Below are 24,328 nucleotides of genomic sequence, written 5' to 3'. Positions count from 1 at the left end.
ATTTGGTTGTGGCAGGGCTAAGATTTATGGTTGCTGATGCCTGAGTCAGCTAATTTCGGGGAAATGCTTGTATCATCAGATTTTGGGGAAAGGCCATGCTTTACAGCAAGTCCTAAGATAACAGAGTGGTTCCTAAGGTAGAGGAGGTTAGGCTAACTGCATAATTGATCTATGTTTCTTCATGGTTAAGTCATAGTTACTAGAGTCTATGTATTGTTTTGCTTTGGTTTTGGTTTGTTTGTGCCAATCCTATGGCTTGAACTCAGGGCCTGTGCACTGTCCCTGAGCTTTTTTTCCTCAAGTCTAGCACTCTACCATTTGAGGCACAGCTTCACTTCAGTGTTTTTAGTAGTTACTTGGAGGTAAGATTCTCACAGACTTTCCTGTCTAGGCTGGCTTTGAATTGGGATCCTCAGATCTCAGCCTACTGAGTAGGTAGGATTATAGGCATAAGCTACCAACACCCAGCTTGTGTATTGTATTTGTACTATGCTGAATCTTTTTTTGAGCTTCAGTAAATACTTCATTGACTTTTCCATGTTGATAATCCACCTAGACATTTAATTACTATTTTTGAACTATCAAGTTATGCTTAATTGTTTTGACTATTAATCATGGCATTTTATGACATTTTTCTTCTCAGACTTCATGTTATAAGAGTAATTTTTCAGGGGCTGGGAAGGTGGCTCAGTGGTAGAGCGCTTGCCTTGCATGCTCGAGGCCCTGGGTTCGATTCCTCAGCACCGCATAAGCAAAAAGAAAAAAGCCGGAAGTGGTGCTGTGGCTCAAGTGGTAGAGCGCTAGCCTTGAGCTGAAGAGCTGAGGGACAGCACCCAGACCCAGAGTTCAGGCCCCATGAGCAGACCCAAAAAAAAAAAAAAAAAGAATAATTTTTCAGATAATGCATGAAAAACTGAGGGGAAAGTAAGAAGTATATGTTTCTCAAATTACTGTAATGATTTATATCAAGAAAGGTATATCAAGAAAGGTCATTTCTTTTAATTAAATAAGTATAAATTTCCAGTAATGGTCTCATAACCAGTCTAGTAATAGCCAGCTTTCAGATTCAATTTTGGCAATGTGCTTAAGAATTTTGAAGAATTTAGTAATTGCTAGACATTGTACTTAGTTCATATGGGTAATACACAGATGGTCAAAACAAAGTCCTCCCTCCCTTAAAAACTGGCAGTCTTGTGAAAGAGGCCCAGGCAAATAAAATTTTGATGTAAGCCAGTTGCAGTGTATGAAGGTGCACTAAAGGTGGCAAAGGGATTTGGAAAATTAAAGGAAACTTTGATTGCCCATGAATTAGAGTTTAGTAAAGGTGTGACAGACCTTTGAAGTCAGATTGTAAAGACTTAGGTAGACAAAGCAGAGGAGGGGCATTTAGGGATAAAGGAGGATGTGAGCCTGGAAGGGCTTCACTGGTCACCAGATAAAATCTGGTGACACCAGAACACAGAGAAAGGGGAGGGTAGATGAGCCCAAGTCTTTATTACCTAGGGTCAGAGCTCCACTTACTTTTATAGTTGTTGGTTTGGTTTGGTTTTTTGGTTTTGCTACAGATTTAAAATAAGCAAAATAAGTTGAGTTTTCCACATGGAAAGTTCAGAGTGCTTTCAAGCTTTCCACATGGAGATTGTGTCCAAGTTGAAAATTCAACTAGCTGATTATAAATGGAAGAAAGCTGAAGTGTATATTTGAAAATTAAAACCACAGAAGTGGATGAAATCATTCAAAAGTGAAAAGACAAAAAGAACCTAAGACAGAATCTTAGAGAAATGCCTATATTTAAAGATTAAAGGGAAAAGCTGGACGCCAGTGACTCATGCCTATAATTCTAGCTATTTGGAAAGCTGAGGTCCAGAGAATGGCAGTTCAAAGATAGCCCCAGCAGAAAAGTCTGAGAGAGTCCATCTCAAAAATAACCAGCAAAAAGTTAGGCTGGAGGTGTACTTCCAGTGATAGCCAGCAGGGCAAGCAAAGTGAGAAAGCATGAAGCCCTAAATTCAAACTTTGATACCAGAAAAATGAAAGAAGCAATAGTAGACCAAGAAAAGTGAAAATTTCCAATTAATCCACAAACAGATGTCTGTAAGTAAAGCATATTGAAGTGCTAAGTATAGTATGCTTTGTATGTACTTCGAATGTTAGGCATTTATATAGAAAACTCCTACTACACAGAAAGATCTGTTTTAGAGTCTATTAAACCTCAATATCAGAATTACAGAATAAAAAACTAAAGTAACACAAAGAAAAAGTCTTTCAAGACCCTCTGAAATTGTAAGGTGCATATCCTTAGGGGATGTCTATACTCTTTCTGCCTCTAGGTACTGAAGAAGATTCTTCACTGAAGGATGTTGAAGGTACCATTGTAGAGACGATTGCACTTTGCCAAAGAAATTCCCATAATTTGAACCAGCAGCAACGAGAGGTAGGAGAATTACTACTTAAATACTTAAAAGCCTGTTGTTGTCTGAAACTAAGAATTCATTCTCTTTTCCACTGCCCTCCTCCACCACTTGAGTTTAATTCAGCTGGATTTTAATCATTCTTTAGTGTTCCCAGGAGGTTAAGACTCTTAATGTAATTATAAGGAGTGTCTGGCCTCTTTCTTCTCACAAAAGGCTTTATGTTCTTAGGTCTGGCTGTGCTGCAAAACATAAGGTGGAAGAATACTATAAGTCCCCAGTGTCTCTGGACTGAGGTTTTTGTGTATGCTATGTAGCGGTACTATGGGAAATTTGGTCATTTGTCTTCTATTCCCTGTGGATGAAAATGAACATGAAGAACTAGAAGGAATCCCTCAAGGGATACAGAGAAAGCTGGAGAAAGGTCAAAGAAGCCTTATGATATAGTAGCTCTCTGCTTTGGCTGTACATTAGCATCACTGGAGCGCTATGAAAAATCTCATTGCTCAGGCTGCACCCCAAATCAATTAAATGAGAGTCCCTGGGGCTGGGACTTAGTCATCAGTATATTTTAAAGCTCTCTACATGATTCAGTATGCAGCCACATTGGAAATACTGTTGGTACCGATGTGGAACTGCACAAAGGGAAAAACCAAACAAGTTTAGGTGACCACTGGTGCAGGTGGAGGTTACAGCAGCAAAGCAGAAATTATGGGTAATATGTATTTGACAGCTAAATTCTGTGGTAACTGTAAGAAGTGAAGATGTGGCCTGGGGGGGATATATATATGTGTATGTGTGTGTGTGTGTGTATGTGTGTGTGTGTGTGTGTGTGTGTGTGTATATATATATATATATATATGGATATATATATCCATATAAAATGAGATATATATATGGATATATATACATATATGATATATATCTTACATAGCATTTGTGAGGACCTGTTTCAATCCCTAACACCAGGGAGTGAGTTGGGCGAGGGGGGCTTGAGGGGGGTGGTTATAATGCTGTATCATAACATAGCCTCAGTCCTTTGTGCCTGCCTTTCCATGGTGAAGACTTCTGATGTCACACCCCTGGCCTCTCCCACAGCCTGGGTTTCTGAAATGAGGAACAAACTTAAGTTTTCATATATATTTACCTATACATTACAATGAGAAAATGGTATATTTTCTGTTCTGTCACTAAATTTCTCCTATAAGTTTTTCTCAGGAATTTTTCTAAGTTATAAATTTATGAAAGTTCTTTAGACTATAAATTATGGAAATTTCAAAAGACAAAAGTTTCTCACAGCTAACATCTTTTTTTTTTTTTTTTTTTTGTCGGTCATGGGACTTGAACTCTGGGCCTGGGCACTGTCCCTGAGCTCCTCAGCTCAAGGCCAGTGCTCTACCACTTGAGCCACAGCGCCACTTCTGGTTTTCTGGTGGTTAATTGGAGATAAGAGTCTCACAGACTTTCCTGCCTGGACTGGCTTTGAACCGCAATCCTCAGATCCTCCTGAGTAGCTAGGATAACAGGCGTGAGCCACCAGCACCTGGCTACATCTAGTATCTTTTAAGTAAAATTTCAACTAATATTTGTTTTTATCAACAAAAAATAGAATGTATTTGCCTTTGCCACAGCTAAGTAATAAAAAATGTATTTCAGATTAAGATAACAAATTGAGATAAATCTATTTCAAATTAAGTTACATATAGCTGTGACTTTTTTTAATTAAAAATACTTTTTCAGCTGGACATTGGTGGCTCATGCCCCTAATCCTAGCTACTCAGGAGGCTGACATCTGAGGATCATGGTTCAAAACCAGCCCAGGCAGAAAAGTCCCCATGAGACGCTTATCTCCAATTAACCACATAAAAACTGGAAGTGGTGCTATGGCTCAAATGGTAGAGTGCTAGCCTTGAGCACAAAGAGACTCAGGGACAGCTCCCAGGCCCTGAATTCAAGCCCCACCACCAGATAAAAGAAAAAAAAAACTTTTTTAGACAGGATGTAGTGGCTCACACCTGTAATCATAGCTACTCAGATGGCTAAAAATCTAGAACCTAGCAGTGTTTTTATTATAACTTTTCCAAAAATTCCTGTGTCTGCTTTTATTCATCTTTTGGTGAGCTGAGTCTATCTGTGCTTAGTTATGTTTTGACAGGGAAAGACAAAAGAGTAGAATTTTTAAAGCTATATTTATATATATTTAATACTAGGCTTCACTTTTTTAACCTGTTCATCTTCTTTCTAATATTTTTTTGATGGTCTTCCTTCTTTGTGTGAAACAGTAAAGAAAAAAATAGCAATTACTGATACTTAAACTGAAGTATGTCCAGATTTACAGATACTAACATTAAAGTATAAAATCATTACCTCCTTATTATGCTTTGTGGAGAAGGACTTAGGTTTGTTTCTAATTAAACATCATTCTTCAAAAAAAAAAAAAAATCATTACCTCCATAACTCTAGAGATTTTTCTGAATCTGAAATAGATTTTTATCACTTTGATGTGGCAAAGTCAAATATATTCTATTTTTTGTTGCTAAAAGAAATTTGACTTGAAGTTTTATTTAAAAGATGGTAGATGTGAGACATTTTTGTCTTTTGAAATTTTCACTTCTTTAAGATTAAGCCATTTATTGACTATAAGAGAGGTCTACTGATAGTCTACCTATGTTTTCCTCTCTTACTCTCTCTCTCTCTCTCTCTCATGCATGCACTAGACTCTGCTTTGTGAGGCCATTCATTGAGGAAATCTATAGGACTTTTAGCCCATCCACTTTGCTATGAACCACCCACATTTTTTTCATTGGCAGTTTTTTTTAGAGCATTTGTAGATTGTTGTACAACAAGAAAACATACTTGAATTTAAGATATATTGGCTTGGTTTTTTAATAGGAAAGATTTTTCCTGGATCTTAGGAAGAACCAATAATTTGGAGTCAGACAAATTTACTGCAATGTGATTATTTTATTTCTCAAAACTTCTATTTTTTAATCTCAAGTGAAGGTAATACCTAGCTATAAGTTTATAGGAGATTGAAATAAAAAATATATATTTAAGGCATTTAATTGAGTGTCTAACATAAATAAATAAATAAATAAATGGTATATCTGTTTGTGTCTTAGTGAGGATGGCATTTTTGATGATTAGTTGAAGATAACAGTCTCACAGGCTTTCCTGCCTGGGCTGACTTAGAACCACTGTCCTCAGACCTCAGCCTTATTCTAAGTAGCTAGGATTATAGGCATGAGCTACTGGTGCTTAGCTAATTGAAATAACCTTAACTTCCACTTCCGGGCCTTTGATAACTTTAGGAAATTCAAAATAATTCTTGATGTAGGGGAAAAAAAATCTTTGGATGACCTCTATTTGTGAATTTTGCTTAATATTGCTGAATAAAAAAATGAAAGTAGCTATGAAACGTGAGGTTGTATAGACTTTGTTTAAACAAAGTCTGATACTTTGAAAGAAGCTTTTCTGGGCTCCTTTGACCTTACTTTTTCCAGAGACACATAAAATTGTAATTCCAAGTCTTGCTTGGGTTTCCAAGGCTACAGCATAAGCATACCTCTTCCAGCTATGGCCTCTGCTTTTTATTGATTTGGTTATTTTTTTCTCTCTTTCCAATCATATGTTTCCTCTTCGCTTTTTCTAATTTTTACCAACAAATGTATATGAGAATTGTTAAATATTATGACAATATTAGTTATTTTTTAAAAAATAACAGGACTCCGGTTTTTCTTTGGTTTCCTTTAACGTTATAGGCACTCTGGTTTCCATTGTTGGAAGCAATGATGGCCCCACAGAAGCTGTCCAGCTCAGCCACCCCTCATCTCCACTCCGAAGGTAAATCCATCAGAACTGCCATGACTGACCCATCTGCATCATCAACCTAATATTGATCATTTATGTATAAATTATAAATATTATGTTTATATTTTACATATTTATATTATACATGTTGGTTACATTTTATACATATGCTGAGGATTATAACCCAGGGCTTTATGCAGTACCACTGAGCTATACCCCAGCATGTCAGTATGATATCATAGCCTTACTATTTTTTCTTAGTGAAATCATGTGGTAGTACTGATATTATCTTCCAGGTTTAAAAATTCTTTCTATAATTCCACTTGTATAGATTATCTGGAATATCGTACATTTGTAACTTACCAACAATTAATATTAAAATACTAAACTTTCCTTGATTAAGTTTCTAATCTATATAAGTCCACTATTTTCCCCTGACTCAGACATAGACCTGAAAACCCTTATTTTAAAGTAATTTTAACATTAACTTTTTGTTACAACAGCTCTGAAATCTTTGACCATGCAAGTTCTCAATAGCATGGCAGCATTTATTGCTCTTCCATCAATCTTGCAAAGAATCTTACAGGTGAGTTAAAAATGGAGAAAATTAAATGTTTGTGATTTCAACTAATATTTTTCCAGTAGTAGGCTGATTTTCAGCGCTTCTTATGCCTAAAACAGCCATTTTTTAGCATTATCTAAATGTCTAACTTATAACTCTGAGTCTTAAGTCTTCCCTGTTACTTCATGGGTATAGATTTGCCTGACTGAAGCTTATAACCTGTGGTTAGGGTGTGTGGACTTCATTGTTTCTTTGGGATTCAGGTACAAAAGCTTCCTTTGGTGTGCTGACTGGAGAGAATTACCATTTATATCAGCTGTTTATACTTTTTAGATCAAAAGAAAAGTAACCTAAAAATAAAGTTAATTGGCACTTCTAATCACAGATTGTTAGTAGGTTTTCTAACTCATTCTAGAACTATTTTTATGTTTAAGACTCATCTCTGGCCCTAAATTCTAGCCTGCTTTTTGTCCAGAATTTTTGTGGGAAACATCGTTTCTTCCTGTTTTCTTCAGCAAAAAGCCAGGAGACTTTCTTAACTTCATCAAAGACACACACTAAAAATATACTAAGATATATTTTTAGGAAAATATGAAAATATTTTTAGGGGAATAGCAGAAATTATACTTAAAATCAGTCTTCATTTTCTTCATGTGTTATAGCCACATTTTAAAAAATCAGTAAGATAATACTATTGGTCTTTATAATTTTTATCTAATCAAAAAGTCCCTGTCAGCTGTATTTTAAGATTCTCCAAATGTTTCTTCCATGTGCTTAGCAGCTTCTGGTACATTGTTGATTTTAAAAGAAGAAGAAGGAGAGGGAGAAGAAGGAGAGTTGCTAGCCAGGAGCCAATGGCTCATGCGTATAATCCTAGCTATTCAGGAGGCTGAGATCTGAGAATAAAAGTTTGAAGCCAGCCTGGGAAGGAAAATCCATGAGACTCTTATCTCTAATTAATCATTAAAAAAAAAAAAAAAAAAAAACCTGGAAGTGGAGCTGTATCTCAAATTGTAGAGCACTTGTCTTGAACAAAAAAGCTGAGGGACATTGCCCTCAAGACCCAGGACTGGCACAAAAAAAAAAAAAAAGACTGCTTCTGTCATTACACAGTAGTCAGTCACAAATGCTTGCTTAGGCCTGGGAGTAAGGTTCAGTAATAGAATGCTTAGCATAAATGAAGCCTTGACTTCAATTCTTAATACTGCCAAAAAACAAGAATATGTTTGTAGAAGCCATCCTTGACACCTATCATGTGTCTAATAATTCTTCAATGTTTCAAAATTCAATGTTTCTTTTATCTATTTTGAAAATACATTTATTACAAAATTTGAAATCGTATGTTAAATAATACCCCATAAGGCAGGAATACTTTGTCCAGTAAACTAGGAAAAAAAATGAAATTCTGAAGCCATCTCCCTTGGTATTTACATTTTGCTTTATGGTGAGTGTTAACTATACATTGTAATACATAAATTACAACAAAAATCTGCCTTTTCCTTGCAAAGCATATGATTTTTCAATTGTATTATAGCCTTTTAAATTGTATTGAAGCCTTTTGATATTTTTAAATCCTAACTTAAAATTATTTTGGCATCCATTATATATTTTTAATTTAAATGGCTAAATGAAAGTTATTATTTCTTTTTTTTTTGGGGGGGGGCAGGGGCTTGAATTCTGGCCTGGACTCTGTCCCTCAGCTCTTCAGCTCCAGGCCAGCGCTCTACCGCTTGAACCACAGCGCCACTTCCGGTTTTCTAGTGGTTTATCGGAGATAAGAGTCTCATGGACTTTCCTACCGAGGCTGGCTTTGAACCTCGATCTTTAGATCTCAGCCTCCTGAGTAGCTAGGATTACAGGTGTGAGCCACCGGTGCCCCACTTAAGTCATTATTTCTTAAATTCCTTCAGTGTTTATAATTACTGTAATAATTTTCCCCTATTTGTACAAATGTTTTGGTCTTCAAGCTTCATTCACAGATATTATGTCAAATGAAGCTCACAACAATCTTTTTTGATATCTTTTTTTTATTGAAAAACTAGTATACAGAGGGGTTACAGCTACATGAATAAGGTAATGAGTACAATTCCTATCAAGCATTGTTAACTCCTCCTTTGTTTTTCCCCTACCATCCCTTCCCTCCTGACTTCCTCAACTCCTCCCTTCCTCCCTCCTTTGTTTTCTTTTAAGTAAGGTTTCTTTTAAGGTTTCAGTTTAACAAATCGGATTATGGGTACCTGGGTACCTACACAGGAGGCTGAGATCTGAGGATCACAGTTCAAAGAAAGCCCAGACAGAAAAGTCCCAGTGAGACTTTTCTCCAGTTAACCACCAGAAAACCAGAAGTGGAGTTGTGGCTCAAAGTGATAGAGTTCTAACCTTGAGTAAAACAGTGAGGGACCGCACCCAAGCCCTGAGTTCAAGACCCTAAACTGACCAAAAAAAAAAAAAAATTCTCCTACAAAGGAGGAAATTAAAGGAAAAGTAAGTTTTTAATGAAAGTACCTGGACTACTACAAAGTTTCCTGTTTCCTAATTTACATTTTCTATTACATCATTTAAGCTTTTCTCCTTTGTTCTCATACCTGCCTTTTTGAGGAAGTAATCATTAATGTATTAACTGTATTTGCTATATATTTATTCACTGCCATGTAAATGAAAGGCATAGTTCTTGCCCCACAAGAGCTCAAGTGAGGCAGAAAATGTTCTGATACATCTGTTCACAGGGCTAACTAATAGTGGCCACCTTTTTTGCTTTGTGTCAGAACTGGGGCATGAACTCAGGACCTGGGAACTGTCTCTGAGGGGTTTTTTTTGCTAAAGGCTAGTACTATGCAACTTAAGCCACAGCTCTACTTCTAGCTTTTGCTACTTATTTAGGGATAGCTCATGGACTCTTGCCTGGGTTGGGTTTGAACCATGATCCTCAGATCTCAGCCTTCTGAGTAGCTAAAAATACTAGTGTTCAATCAGTAGTAGCCATTTTTAAGGACTGATTTCTGCTCAAACTGTCATGAGTAGCTACCACATCTATACCCCTATACTTAGTAACACCAAGTGTGGTCATGTGAACATGACATGGCTTCTTCATTCCAGTGAATTCATTCAGTTGGCAACTGGCCCTGTTTATCAGTTTCCTTTCTGGAAAATTTTAGAATCAAACTTGAGATGTAGAATACCCAGATTTTCCTTTGGGGCTTTGGATTACATAATTGAAAACAAAAATTTCAGGAACTGACTGTAGCTGCTTTTCCATTATATGGACTAGAAATAGTATTATAGTGAAATAGCCAACAGAAAGACGAAAATGGACAAGATGTATAAGAGGGTTCAAGATACCACAACCAGGAAAAGAAACAATGTGGGGAGAAAATACTGATGGCATTGGAACTCCTTGTCCTATTTCTCAAGGGTTCTCGCATCCCTTATTTGGGTCCTTGGAACACTCTAGTGCTTTCCCAATAGTTATCTTTTTTTTTTATGTTAGATTGAACTCTTTCCTAAAATACATATAGCCAAGGAATAGTAGTAAAAATATGTATCAGAAACAACAGAGTATGGAACAATTCCCAGAGGAATCTCAGATGTTGGAGCTAAATCTTAAAAAGCCTAAAGGAGACAAGGAAAGAAAGAAGAATATTCTAAGTAGAGGGAATCATATATTCAAACTCAGAGGTGAAGACATAGTACATTTGGGAAATTGCAAAAGTTTAAAGGTGCTCAGAACATAGAACAAGAATAAAAGTTAATGTACTTGGTATATAGTATTTCTTAAATGATTAGGAATCAAGGATGAAGGAATTCTATTTATGGTCAAGTTGGCGTAACAGAGACAGATTTTCCTTACTGCTTGAAACACCCCAAAACTGGATAAAATACATGAAATAATGAAAAATATAAATATAATATATATATTATATAAATATATATTTATATATATTATATACATTATATATATTATATTATATGTTATAATATAATATATAATAATGTATATTATATATATTTATATAATATATAATGTTTATCTAATTTATAAATTTATTTATAATTTATTATAAATTTATTTATATAATATATAAAAATAATATATTATATATAAATATATATAATATAAATATATAATGTCTTCCTAGTTTAAAAAGGGGAAGAGGGGATGGGAATGGGGCTTAGTGGTAGAGTGCTTGCCTAGCATGCATGAAACCCTGGGTTCAATTCCTCAGTACCACAAACAAAAAGCCAGAAGTAGCACTGTGGGTCAAATGGTAGAGTGCTAGCCTTTAGCAAAAGGAGCTCAGGGACAGTACCCAGGCCCTGAGTTCAAGCCCCAGGATGCAAAAATAAAATAGTAGTGGCATAAAATAAAGGACTGTGATTCCTGAGAAACAGAAAATATGTATGCTCTACTGGATAGAAATGTGACCAGTAAAAATATTTAAACATATACTTACCATACGATTTAGCTAATTGAACTCTTAGCTATTGTCAAAGGAGATGAACATATACAAAAATGTCCCTCGTTAACTGAGTGGATAAGCAGCTTGTATGCCCATACAGTAGACTGCTTTTTAAAAATAAAGAGTAAAGTACAGGACTGAAACTGATGACTCAGGAGAGATACCAATAGCATCTCCAGTGCTGCTCCTGCCCTCTTCTGCAGCCTCCCCACCCCTTTCCTCAAGGAGGAGATGGAGGCTCTTCATCTTGAGGCACTGACTGATACATTCAAGGAAAAGGCCAGCTGCCCGACATCAAAGTGTCTCAGTGAAGCCCCAGCTACAGCCAACCCTTTCATTCAAGTTTTATTTAATTTATTTTAATTTGTAGAACTGTATTGTTTATAGAAATGTTACACAGGAAGTACAGAAAATTTGCCATCTACAACTTCTTCCCTCCCCAATGTCGCCAAGCACTGGCATGTTATGTCATTGTGGCACATTTGTTAGAATTCTCACCCAAAGTTGGTACCTTATTATCAACGAAGTCTATAATTTACATTAGCACTCATCATTTGTGTTGTACAGTACTGTGGGCTTTGATCAATACCTCATGTCATGTATCCATTAGAGTTCCATGCAGAATACTTCGCTCCCATATGTCCCACTACTTCCCCCTTCTCTGTGTCTTCATCCCCTGGAAACCACTGTTATGGTATTTATGTCTACAATTTTGCCTTTTCCTTTTATTTGGACTAATAAATTATGTTGTACTTTTTCACTTAGCAATAGCCATTTAAGACTCTTCTATATCTTTTTGTGTTGATAGCTCATTTTTTAACTGAATAATATTCATTCCATTGTATGAAATGTTTTTCTACTCATTCACCTATCTAAGAAGTCTTGGTTGCTTCCAATTTTAGTTTTTAATAAAGCTGTTATCGATGCTTATGTGCAGCTGTTTTGTGTAGATGCAAGTGTTCAGCTCATTTGGGTAAATGCCGAGGTGTGTGATTGCTGAATTATATGGTAAGCCAAGTTTGCCTTGGTTAGTAACTGCCAGCCACTCGTAGTGTTTATCCATTCTGTGTTCCACTGGCAATACTCAGAGTGCCTGCTGCTTCATAGCTTCATCAGAATTTGTGTTGTCAGCATTTTAGATTGTAGTCATTCTAATGGGTGTATAAATTTGAAGTTTACTTTTGACACAAGATACTGTCTTTTCATGTGCTTTTATTACATCTCTATATCTTCATTGATAAAATGTCTATATTCAGATTTTTGCCCACTTTTTATTTGAAGTGTTTGCTTTCTTGTATTTGAATTTCAAAAGTTCTTGTATATTTTGGATAAGGTCTTCAATTACATATGTGTTTTACAATTTTTTTCAATCTGTAGATTTTTTTACTCTTCAAAAAAAATTTTTTAATTGTAAAGGTGCTGTACAAAGGGGTTACAGTTACATAATGAGCACATTTCTTGTCCAACATTTGTACCCCCTCCATCATTTTTCTCCCACTTTCCCTCCTCTCTGGCTCCCTACCCCTCAACAGTCTTTTCTTTCTTTCTGGTGGTACCTGAATTTGAACTCAGGGTTTTATGTTTGCTAGATAGATTTTCTACTACTTGAGCTACACCTCCTTTGCTCTGGATATTTTTGAGCTAGGTCTCAATTTTTGCCCAGGCTAGCCTGGACAAGTGTTCCCATTTTATGCTTCTTATTGTCACCAGGATGCTAGGTATGTGTTACCATACGCAGCTTTTTTTTTTTTTTTTTTTCTGTTGAGAAGGAGGCACATGAAATTTTTTGCCTGGGCTAGCTTGGAACCATATTCCTCTTAATATCTATTGCTCAACTATTTGAGATTAAAGGGATGAGACATGACACCCATTCTTTTAAATGTTTTTCTCAAGAAGTTGTTACTTTTACCAAAGTAAACTTTTTCTTCAGTGGATTGTATTTTTGTTGTCACCATGCCCAAGGTTTTCTACATTTTTTCCCCTGTTTTCTACTAGAAGCCCTACACTTTTGAATTTTACATTAAGAGCTATAATCCAATTTTAGTTCTTTCTATGATGAAAAGTATATGGCCAATATTGGTCCACTTTTCTATGTGGATGTCTAGTTCTTCCACCACTTGATTGAAGGGCTCTTTCTCCACTGAATCAACATTTGTCAGTTGACTATATTTATATGGGTCTGTTTCTGGGTTCCATATTTGTTTCTATTGGTTTATTTCCTATTTTCACCCATACCACATTGTTTTTACAATTCTTGAAATTGGGGACTGTCAGTCAGCTAGCTTTATTCCTCTTCTGTTGCTCTTGGTCTTTTCCGTTTCTATGTAAGGTTTAGAAACAATTTGTTGATACCACAAAATAACTTGATGGGATTTCAGTTGAATTTGCATATCAAATAGAAAACTAACATCTTCTTAACAATCTTGAATCCTCATATCTGTGAATATGAAATACTTTTCCATTTATTTATATTTTTACTCCAGTATTGAAGAATTTTGCAGCTTTCCTTATATAAATATTGTATATATTGGTAGGATTTATAATAAATATTTCTCTTTTAAATTCTGTTGTTGGTATATGAGAAGGCAGTTGGCTTTTGTATTAATTAATTTGTACCCGATAGCTTTGCTATAATATACACTAATTAGTTTCAGGGGATTTTCATTGTTATTGACTCCTTGGGGCTCTTTTTTAAGTAAAGAGTTTAGTTTACAGTATTAGTTCTAGAAGTTTATGGGCATCTGTTCAGCTCTGGTGAAACCCTGATACTTTATGGCATTACAATAGCAAAGGTATGGGCAAGAGATCACATCACAAGCCCAGAGCCATGGATAGAGGGTGGCCTGAGTTGTCCCTTAATAACAGTACTCTTCTGAAAATTCACTTTGTGTCTCATGAGAACTGCCCTAGTATTTTTTAAGGACAACTTCTTCTGTGACCTAAATACTTTCCAGTAGACCCCACTTCTTAAAAGTCCCACCAACTCCCAGCATTGTCACATTTTGAACAGGTTTCCAACAAATGAATCTTTGCAGGATACACCATATCCAAATCATAGTTATATCCTTTTGTGTTGTACTATATTAACATGACTTCTAATACAATACTGAATAGGAGTGGTGATACGGAATTTCCTTGCCTTGGTTCTGATCTTAGGAGAAAGTTGAGTAACTACTCTTCTATCCCTAGTTGCTGAGTTTTTATTATGAATAGGCATTGGATTTTTCAAGTTTTTATTGGGGTTTTTTCTGCATCTAACATGATCCTAGGTTTTTCTACATTAACTTGTTGATGGATTGGAATACATTAATTGATATTTATTTGGATGTTAAATCAGCCTTGCATCCCCAGGGTAAATCCTACTTAATTGTGGTATACAATTGTTTTTACACATTGCTGGGTTCTGCTAGCTAATAATTTGTTGAGCCTTTATACATCTGCACTTATGTGAGATAGTAATGTATAGTTTTCTTCCTTAAAAGACTTAGTTGATCTCTTAATTGGGCAACAAGTAATGCTGTCTTTACTTTCTGTTGGGGGAAGGGCTACTCAGGAACATTAAACCACTACCCTTAGTATATGTAGTAACTAAACGAGAACAAGAGCATCAACTCAGGACTTCTAAACTCGAGTCAGACCTTGTTTTCTGTACCTAACAATCAAGGTGTTTTCACATCCATCTTTCTTTATAAGGTCTCCTGGGGAGAAGGTAGGGAGTACCAATTATTTAGACGCAATTGCTCAGATACAAATGAAAAAAAAAAAGCTGATTTTTCCAGAAGAAATATTGGTACAATTACAGGTTCTCAAAGATCATTCTTTCTTTACTCAATGACAAAAATAATTCTTAGTCTCTAAGTAGCCATTTATTAGTGTGTTTGTCTGTCTGTCTGTCTCTCTCTCTCACTCTCAAGTACTTGCATTTGCTAGGTAGGTGTTCTAACTTGAACCACACCCCCAGCCCTCTTTCATTTTCATTATTTCCCAAATAAGGTTTCACTTTTGCCTGGACTGGCTTGGGCTGCAGTCCTATTTATGCTTTCTTCATAGCTGGGATGACAAATGCATCCTTGGGGTATCATGAATTTTTTTTTCCCCAGGCTGGCCTCTAATCACAATCCTCCCAATCTAGGATTATAAATGTGAGCAACCTTACTTAGCTATATATTAGTTTCTTTTTTTCTTTTTTTCCCTGGAGCCAGGCCTCATGCTCACTTGACTTTTACCACTTGAACCATGCTTTCAGCATGGCTATTTACTGGTAAATAGGAGATAGAGTCTCACAAGCTGTTCTACCTAGGCTGGCTTCAAACTGAAACCTTCTGGCTCACAACTTCCTGAGTAGCTAGGAGGTTGTGAGCCACCAGCATCCAGCTATTTATGGGTTTCTTACCAAAGGAAATTAATTTATATTCTGCTCTGCATAGGCATTTTTTATTTTAAAGTAATAATCCATTAATAAAGATTTTTACTTTAAAGCAAAACATTTGTATTACAAGAAGTACCAGAAAACATTAAGAAAATAAGTAGTGATCACCTTTTTCTGGTATGCTTCTGTAAATTTTTATGTAGGGTACCCAATGTGCGCTTTTTCCCCCACATAGTTTACAAACAAGCTAAAAAGAAACCTCAGCAGTTACTTATTGCTGAAGAATCTAGCTGACAACTTTGAAAACTAATTTGTAGAGCTAGTAGATTGTGGCCATGCTGCGCTAGAAGCCTTGAGCTCACTTTTACATTCTATAATTTAGATGTTATACCAGCATGAGGTGGTTTTCATGGTTTTGCTCTTAAATTATGTATATTAAAGTAAAATGTACTGAAGTAAATATAGAAATGACCTATTAAGAGTTCTTCTTGCCAGGCTCTGGTGGCTCACACCTGTAATCCTAGCTACTCAGAGTCCAAAATCTGAGATGACAGTTCGAAACCAGCCCAGGCAAGAAAGTCTGTGAGACTCTAATCTCCAATAAACTATTCAGAAAAAGGAGGAAGTGGTGCAGTGGCTCAGGTGGTAGAGCACTAGCTTTGAGCACAAGATCAGGAACAGCACACAGGCCTTGAGTTCAAGCTCTGGAGCCAGCAAAAAAAGAAAGAGTTCTTTTCCTCAGAATCTAACTTTTTTGTCATTGGTGGTGGTGGTATGGGGCTTGAACTCAGGGCCAGAGCACTGTCCATGAGCTCTTTTGCTCAAGGCTAGTGCTCTACTACTTTGACCCACAGTATCAATTCCTGTTTTCTGGTAGTTAATTGGAGATAGAGTCTCATGGACTTGCCTCCATGGATTGGCAGGCAATCCTCAGATCCTCAGATCTCAGCTTCCTGAGTAGCTAGGATTATAGGTGTGAGCCATGGGCACCCAGCAGAATTTAACCTTTTGAGACATCTCAAGGTTGATTCCATACATTGGCTATGGTAAAAGTGCTGCAGTAAACATGGTTGTGCTGGTAGCTATAGTGTGGCCTTGTTTGTGGTCTATTAGATAAATGCCCAGGATTAAAATTGCTGGGTCATAGGGAAGCTCTTTTAGTCTTTTGAGCAACCTCCATACAGCTTTCCAGAGTGGTTGAACAAGTTTACATTCCTGGGGCTGGGAAGGTGGCTCAGTGGTAGAGCGCTTGCCTTGCATGCATGAGGCCCTGGGTTCGATTCCTCAGCACCCCATAAGTAAAAAGAAAAAAAAGCCGGAAATGGTGCTGTGGCTCAACTGGTAGAGCACTAGCCTTCAGCTGAAGAGCTGAGGGATAGCGCCCAGGCCCAGATTTCAGGCCCCACGACGGGACCTCCCCCTCCGCCCCTTCGCAAAAAAAAAAAAGTTTACATTCCCACCAACAATGTAGTGGTTTTCCCTTTTGGCCATATCCCTACCAGCATCGGCTATTGTTAGTTTTCTTGATAATGGCCCTTCTAACTGGAGTGAGGTGGAATCTCAATGTTGTTTTAATTTGCATTTCTTTTATGGCCAGTGATGTTGAACATTTCCTATAGCTATTGACCATTCTTACTTCTTCTGAGAAGTCTCTCCTTATTAATTGGGTTGCTGTTTCTTTGAGGGTTTTTAGGGGGGTTAATTTTTTGAGTTCTAAGTATATTTTATGTTTGAGGCCCTTGTCTGATACATAACTTATAAGAATCTTCTCCCATTCTGAGGGCTTTCTGTTTATCTTGCTAGCTATATCCTTTGCCATGCAGAAACTCTTTAGCTTGATACAGTCCCATTTGTGCAGTCTGTCTTTGATTTGCTGTGATTCTGGATCTTAGGAAGTTTTGGCTTGTGCCTGGGAACTCTAGTTTTTCCCCTACTCTTTCCTGTAGCATTTTCATGGTATCTGGCCTTACATTGAGGTCTGTGATCTATTTGAAATTGATTGTGGTGATATATAAGGGTCTAGCTTCCATTTTCTGCCCATGTATAGCCAATTCTACCAGCACTATTTGTTGAGGAGGCTGTCTCAGGCCTATCTCTTGGACCTATTCTTGTGCCAGTTTACCATAGCCAAGATATGGAATCAACCCGATGCTCCTCAGTGGACAAATGGATCAAAAAATGTGGAATTCTGTGCTTCCATCAGAAAGAATGATATTACGCCATTCTTAAGGAAATGGAAAAGTGGAAAAAATTATATTAAGTGAAATAAGCCAGACCCAAAGAAATATAGGTGCATGGTCTCCCTCATTTGTAGTAATTAGAATGTGTCTGTAAATCTACAGGTAAACACAATGGATGGTAAAAGACAAAAAAATTATACCTGGATATGATAAATTAAACAGGACTCTAAACATTCACACAATGAGACCAAAGGAGAATATTCTTAGGAGAGGATTGCAAAGGCTCAATAGCTATGTGCATATGAACATATAAAATGATGTTTATCACAATGAATTCCAAGAAATGGAAACAAGAGGGTTTTTTTGGTTATTTTACTTTTTGTTCTTGTTTTTTTTTCCTTTGTCTCTGTTTTTTTATTTCTGTACCTTTTATCTTATATGGAAGTTTATCTGTTTGGTGGAGCACAGAAATGGTGAGACAAAGGGTGAGCAAATGCAGCAGTGACACTCACACACTGTTGAAACTGAACTATACAAGGGAGGACAGTCAGGAGGGAAAAAACTGGGAGAAAATAAGAGAAGAGGTGACACTGTTCAAAAAGAAATGTACTGGGCTGGGAAGATGGCTCAGTGGTAGAGCGCTTGCCTTGCATGCCTGAGACCCTGGGTTCAATTCCTCAGTACCACATAAGCAAAAAGGAAAAAGCCAGAAGTGGCGCTGTAGCTCAAGTGGTAGAGCGCTAGCCTTGAGCTGAAGAGCTGAGGGACAGCACCCACGCCCAGAGTTCAGGCCCTACGACCGGACCCAAAAACAAAAAAACAAAAAAAAAAAAAGAAATGTACTCATTATCTGACTTACGGGACTCCAGCCCCCCTGTGTATCACCTTTACAATAACAATAAATTTAAAAAAAGACACCTCTATTCTATGACCCTTGTCAGAAATGCATGTCAGAGCTACCTCAGTATTCTGGAATATATTTATTATTATAGATACTATGACAAACTTTTTTTTGGGGGGGGAGAGGTCCAGTCGTGGGGCCTGATCTTTGGTCCTGGGCACTGTCCCTCAGCTCTTCAGCTCAAGGCTAGTGCTCTACCACTTGAGCCACAGCGCCACTTCCGGCTTTTTTTTTCTTGTTTTTTTGTTTTTTGGGGGGGGGTCCGGTCGTGGGGCCTGAACTCTGGGTCTGGGCGCTGTCCCTCAGCTCTTCAGCTCAAGGCTAGCGCTCTACCGCTTGAGCCACAGCACCACTTCCAGCTTTTTTCTTTTTGCTTATGTGGTGCTGAGGAATCAAACCCAGGGCCTCAGGCATGCAAGGCAAGTGCTCTACCACTGAGCCACCTTCCCAGCCCCTATGACAGACTTTTTTTTTTTTTTTTTTTGTCGGTCGTGGGGCTTGAACTCTGGGCCTGGGTGCTGTCCCTCAGCTCTTCAGCTCAAGGCGAGCGCTCTACCACTTGAGCTACAGCGCCACTTCCGGTTTTCTGGTGTTTTTTTTTATTGGAGATAGGAGTCTCACGGTGTCTCCTGCCCGGGCTGGCTTTGAACCGCGATCCTCAGATCTCAGCCTCCTGAGTAGCTAGGATTACAGGCGTGAGCCACCAGCGCCTGGCATGACAGACTTTTTATAATAAAACATTACACTATCCATTGGTACTTTGACTGAGAAATAACTCTGGTTAATGGGAGGTTGACCCAAGCATAATTAAGTGAAGATGAAAAGCACTACTGTGGTTTTATTTTTATGCAAGGAAAATAAAAGAAATTATCTGGTGCATGCATCTAAATTGTTTTCCTATCAAAGGACCAGCTTTTCATAGTTTTGCCTTTCATGAATAGTCTCTACTTGTTTGCAAGTATCTTTATTTAGCTTAAAGATATAATCCCTAGCTGTAAAAGAAAATTTTTTCTATTAAGTTTATTGGCCTGTTCAACCCTAAACCTGTAAATTTCGTTAATTAGTAGAAAAAATTCATAGCTATATTGTACCTTACATTTCCTTAGCTTATGCACAGACACTAAAAGGACCAAAAGAACCTATGATAAAGTCAAAAACTGAGAAGCCATCTTAGACCTCCTTTCTTTCTGAATTCATAGTTTGCTCTGATAGCATAAAAATTTTATTAACTGGATGGTTGCGTTTCAGTTTGGTATTTTTTTAGAGGTTCTCAGTACACTTAGTGTTTTCCAAATTATACATAATAAACAAGTTACCTGACATACCTCATATGAGAATCAGTGGAGAGAAGATAGAGTTTGTAGGTATTTGTGGTTTACTCATAGTGACTTTATTGGAGGAAAAAAAGGCTTTGAAAGACTGAAAGCTATTTCCTCATATCCTGTGGTCTCCAAAACTGAAACAGTTTAGTTGGTTTGGGCCAGGAAGTAGCATATATAGATCACAGGAGAAGTTGTTGGTCAGATTCTAATATTCCACTTAAAGCAGATGATAAATAAAAACCCAAAGAAAGAAACAGGAAGACAGAGAGAGGGAGACAGTTACTGTTCAATGTGAAAAAAGAAGGAACTTCTCACAGAAACAGAACCACAGAGAAGTTTAGTATATTTGCAAAGAAGATTGTTAAGAAGGGGCTTCAGGCATTTTCACTTTTTCTGATATATTTGAGATATTCAGAAAGAATACTATGTATTTCCAGTGGACATTACCTTTGACTGTTAAAAACAAATCTTAGGAACATTTGGCCTACAGATACCTTATTTTTTAAAGTAATTTTTAAGTATCAAGAATCGAATCAGAATTATATTTTTAACTTTTTTTCTAATTAGGACCCAGTTTATGGAAAAGGAAAACTTGGAGAAATCCAGGGACTTATTCTGGGAATGTTAGACACCTTTAACTATGAACAAGTAAGTAAGCTAACTTGTTACGCTCAGAAAACAAGCTACTCTTTCTCCTTTCTGTTGTCTTCCTTTTCCTCTCCTTTGCCTCTATGTTTATTCTTTTAAAACTAGCTATCTGCCCACTAAAAATAAAAGTAGATTAAGATGTATGGGTATTTTTTTCCTAATTAAATTTTTCCTTGATTTTAATTTTCACTTACACGTGTATATTCCAGAATATGTATCTAATTAAAATTCAGTTTTATTTTTTGATTCATTGGCAGTGAAACTAGTATCTTCAAGATGAAAGTATGAGAGATTTTCTGGAAAAAAATGATTACAAAATTATAAGCCCTAAAAAGCAAGGGGCAACATGAAATTTCAGAATAATGTTATATGAGTGTTATTTTTCATATTCTGAAACAGGTCATTGCTACTAACCAAAAGTTGTCATTAGTCTTCCTTTAACTCAAAACTATCTATACCTTTAATTCTTAGTAAGAGCCAGTTTGGTGTTTATATCCTTAGAGAAGATATGATTAAGGCATGTTAGATACAATGTTTGCTTTTTTAAGAATTTAAAAGAGAAGAAAAAGAAAATTTTAGTACACGACTATTTTTAGGAGGTATAAGAATTACAGTTTTATGCTGGGCAATGATGGCTTATTCTGAGATCAAAAAGATTATGGTCAGATGCCATCCCACCCAGGCAAAATAGTTCACAAGAGCTGTCTCAATCCATAGCTGGGTGTGGTGGTGCATACTTGTCATCCTAATTATAGTAGGAAGCTTAAATAGGAGGATAAAGCCAGGCTCAAGTTGCCTGCCTCGCAAGCATGAAGCCCTGCTTTCAAACTCTAATACCACCAAAAAAAAAAAATTGCTGTTTTGCTCAATATAGTTTAATAGTTTAATAATAATCTAGATTCTAGATTATTAGAAGTAAAGCTGAGTATAAAGTAGAAAAATTTTGCCAACTGTGAAAGAATAGGAAAAGATAACATTGATTGAGAAGAATTAGGATAGTTAAGCAGTTAAAACAAAAATGTTTGCATTATAAGTAAAGTTAGAAGAGCTAAGCTATATAGCAAGGAGAGGTGAGTTGCCCCTCTCCCTTCTCTGGGAACCAACTGGATATCCAAATGATATATGTGAATGGTAGCAAGTAGTATCTTATGACAAAAGTACTTTAGAAGCACAGACATCCTTAAAATAATGTGATAGCAGAGAAAAATGTCTTTATATGGCTTAAATAGATTCAAATGACTTAAAAAGTGCTGCTCAAGAAAATGTGATCTCTTCCCAAGGGAGATGAAAGCTGAGTAATGAGCATTAGCTTTTCAAGGGGAAGATTATTTAAAACATTGACATGGATGCAGTTTCAACCTAAAAAAAATCAGATCTAGTCTATTCTCTAACAGCCTGAGCCATCCAGGGAGAAGTTATTATATAAATGTAATTAATAGAGTTTGATTTGCATAGCCATTTGAACGCTATCAATATTGAAGCCACAGACTGGCAGAATTCATTTCTCAGATTGAATCTAGTAACAGACTTGGGAGTTTTAATGTATGACCATGCATGTGTAAAGGGTCTGGTATGGTGACTTATGCTTGTAATCCCAGCTACTTAAGTGGCAGGAAAAGGAGGATCACATTCAAGTCCAGTTCTGGGGTGGTGGGGGCAGCGGGGAAGTTAGCAAGACATTATCTCAAATACAGTTGGACATGGTAGCTTATGCCTATAATTCCAACTACTCTACAGGTGTAGGTAGGGGACCGAAGTTCAAGGCTGGCCTCAGACAAAGTTATTGCGTGCCAGTCTCTTACCTGAAAAACAAACAAAGCAAAAGGACTGAGGGCCTGTCATAGAATATTTATCTAGAAAAGGTGGCCCTGAGTTCAATCCCCAGTACCATAATTAATTAATTAACTAACTGCTTAAGTTTGTGGACTTTTGATGTCTGTTCTTTATAATTTTATCCTTTGGAGTGTACTCTTAATTTGGGTTGTTTGTAGTTGAAAAACAGACATTGTTTCTCACTCATCTCTATCTTTCATTTTATAACCTTTTGCTTGTTTTCTTGTTTTGGTCTTTATTAGACTCTACTAGAAACAACAACCAGCCTTCTAAACCAAGATCTCCACTGGTCATTGTGTAACCTGAGAGCTTCGGTCACAAGAGGGCTGAATCCTAAACAGGATTATTGCTCCGTATGTCTGCAGCAGTACAAGAGACGCCAAGAAATGGCTGATGAAATTATTGTCTTTAGGTAGGAGAGGGAAGGGAATTATTACTTGTGTGACTTATGTATTTGTGTGACATTAGCAGGCAAGAGTGCATGCATATGGATTCACAGTCCCAGTCATTCAAGCAGAGAGAAAGACAGTGTTTCTGCCCTTCCATTCTGCATGGGAATTAGGAGAAGGAAAGGAGTTAGGGTGTCAAGACAACAAATAAATTCCAGCTACTGAGATTGGTGGAAAAAAATGCAACTCAACACAGGGATAGAAGGATGGTGTGTGCTGGAAAAGAGTGCTATTTTAGGAAAGCACAATGAGGGAAGGCGTCTCTGAGGAGATGACATTTGAACAGAATGAGAGAGGTAGGAATGAGATGCTGAGAGGCGTTTGAACTCCGAGTATATTTTAGGGGAGAGCTAACTTGCTGCTACATTAGATATGAAGTGTAAGGGAAACATTAATAATATCTTTGGCCTAAGCAACTGGGTGAACATGATATTCCTGCCCAAGATAAGTGGAAGGAACTAATGAAATCAAAGATTTTATTGTGCTAATTTTAGGTTTGAGATGGCTGTTAAACATGCAAGCAGGGTGTTCTGGTAGACAGACATTCTAATCAGAAATCTGGAGACATGTTAAAGCTGGAAATATAAATTTAGAAATCATCAGCCCAGAGATTCTATGAACTCACACTACAAAGAGAGAAGAGGCCTCGTGCACACATGTAGGACCTAGGTTTACAATGCTCATCTAGGCCTGCTAATATGGACCCTGGAACCAAACTGCTTGAGATCAAATCCAACTCTGCCACATGCCACATGAGATTTTGGACAAATTAAACCTCTTTTTCTATCTTCTTTTCTTCATGTGTAAGTTGAGATGGAAATGATTCCTCCGTCATAGGGTTTTGTGAAGCTGAAATGAGAAACATATATAAGACACTTGACCAGCCTTGCATGAGTGAGAACTGTGCTGCTGTCAACTTCATAGGAAGATTGGTAGATTTGGAGTTTGGAAGAAGATGGGTTTTTATTGAGCATTTACTGTCTACCCATTCCTATTCAAATAGTTGAGGAAAACAACAAAACAAAGGAACTGCTTTATGGAGTCTATAGTCTAGCGACACAGGCAGACAATAAACAAACAAGAGAAAACTAGACAGTAATTGCTACTCTGGAAAAAATAAGGCATGTTTAAGGACACAGAATTTGAGGGACTAGTATTTTATGTAGAGTGGTTAGGGGATGCCACACTGTTAACTTATGAACATAAATATAATTTTGAAGACTAATAAAAATGCAATGATGAAAATAAAACATGGTATATAGGAAAGAGAATACTGAAAGCACCTTATTTCTAAAGAGCAGTTGAGAAAAACCTCACTGTGCCAGGCAGCCTCAGACAGAGTGTTTCCACAGGCATGTGGAGACTGAGGCAGCTGCATTTTAGTGC

The 24,328-nt window shown here is 37.0% G+C and overlaps 1 protein-coding gene across 3 annotated transcripts in view; it reads left to right on the top strand.

Annotated features, from left to right (window-relative positions):
* Vps8 (VPS8 subunit of CORVET complex) overlaps positions 1-24,328 on the top strand; it is a 229,142-nt gene that overhangs the window by 161,270 nt on the left and 43,544 nt on the right. For all 3 annotated transcript variants that reach the window (XM_042668229.1, XM_042668220.1, XM_042668236.1), the window contains 5 exons: positions 2,331-2,434; positions 6,173-6,254; positions 6,725-6,807; positions 20,580-20,660; positions 22,736-22,905. In XM_042668229.1, the coding sequence (XP_042524163.1) occupies positions 2,331-2,434; positions 6,173-6,254; positions 6,725-6,807; positions 20,580-20,660; positions 22,736-22,905 (520 nt within the window). The remainder of the gene's footprint in view (positions 1-2,330; positions 2,435-6,172; positions 6,255-6,724; positions 6,808-20,579; positions 20,661-22,735; positions 22,906-24,328) is intronic.

Source organism: Dipodomys spectabilis, unplaced genomic scaffold (genome assembly GCF_019054845.1).
Source record: "Dipodomys spectabilis isolate Male_0828 unplaced genomic scaffold, ASM1905484v1 ptg000017l, whole genome shotgun sequence".
Classification (NCBI taxonomy): domain Eukaryota; kingdom Metazoa; phylum Chordata; class Mammalia; order Rodentia; family Heteromyidae; genus Dipodomys; species Dipodomys spectabilis.
This window is presented reverse-complemented; position numbering and strand designations above follow the sequence as displayed.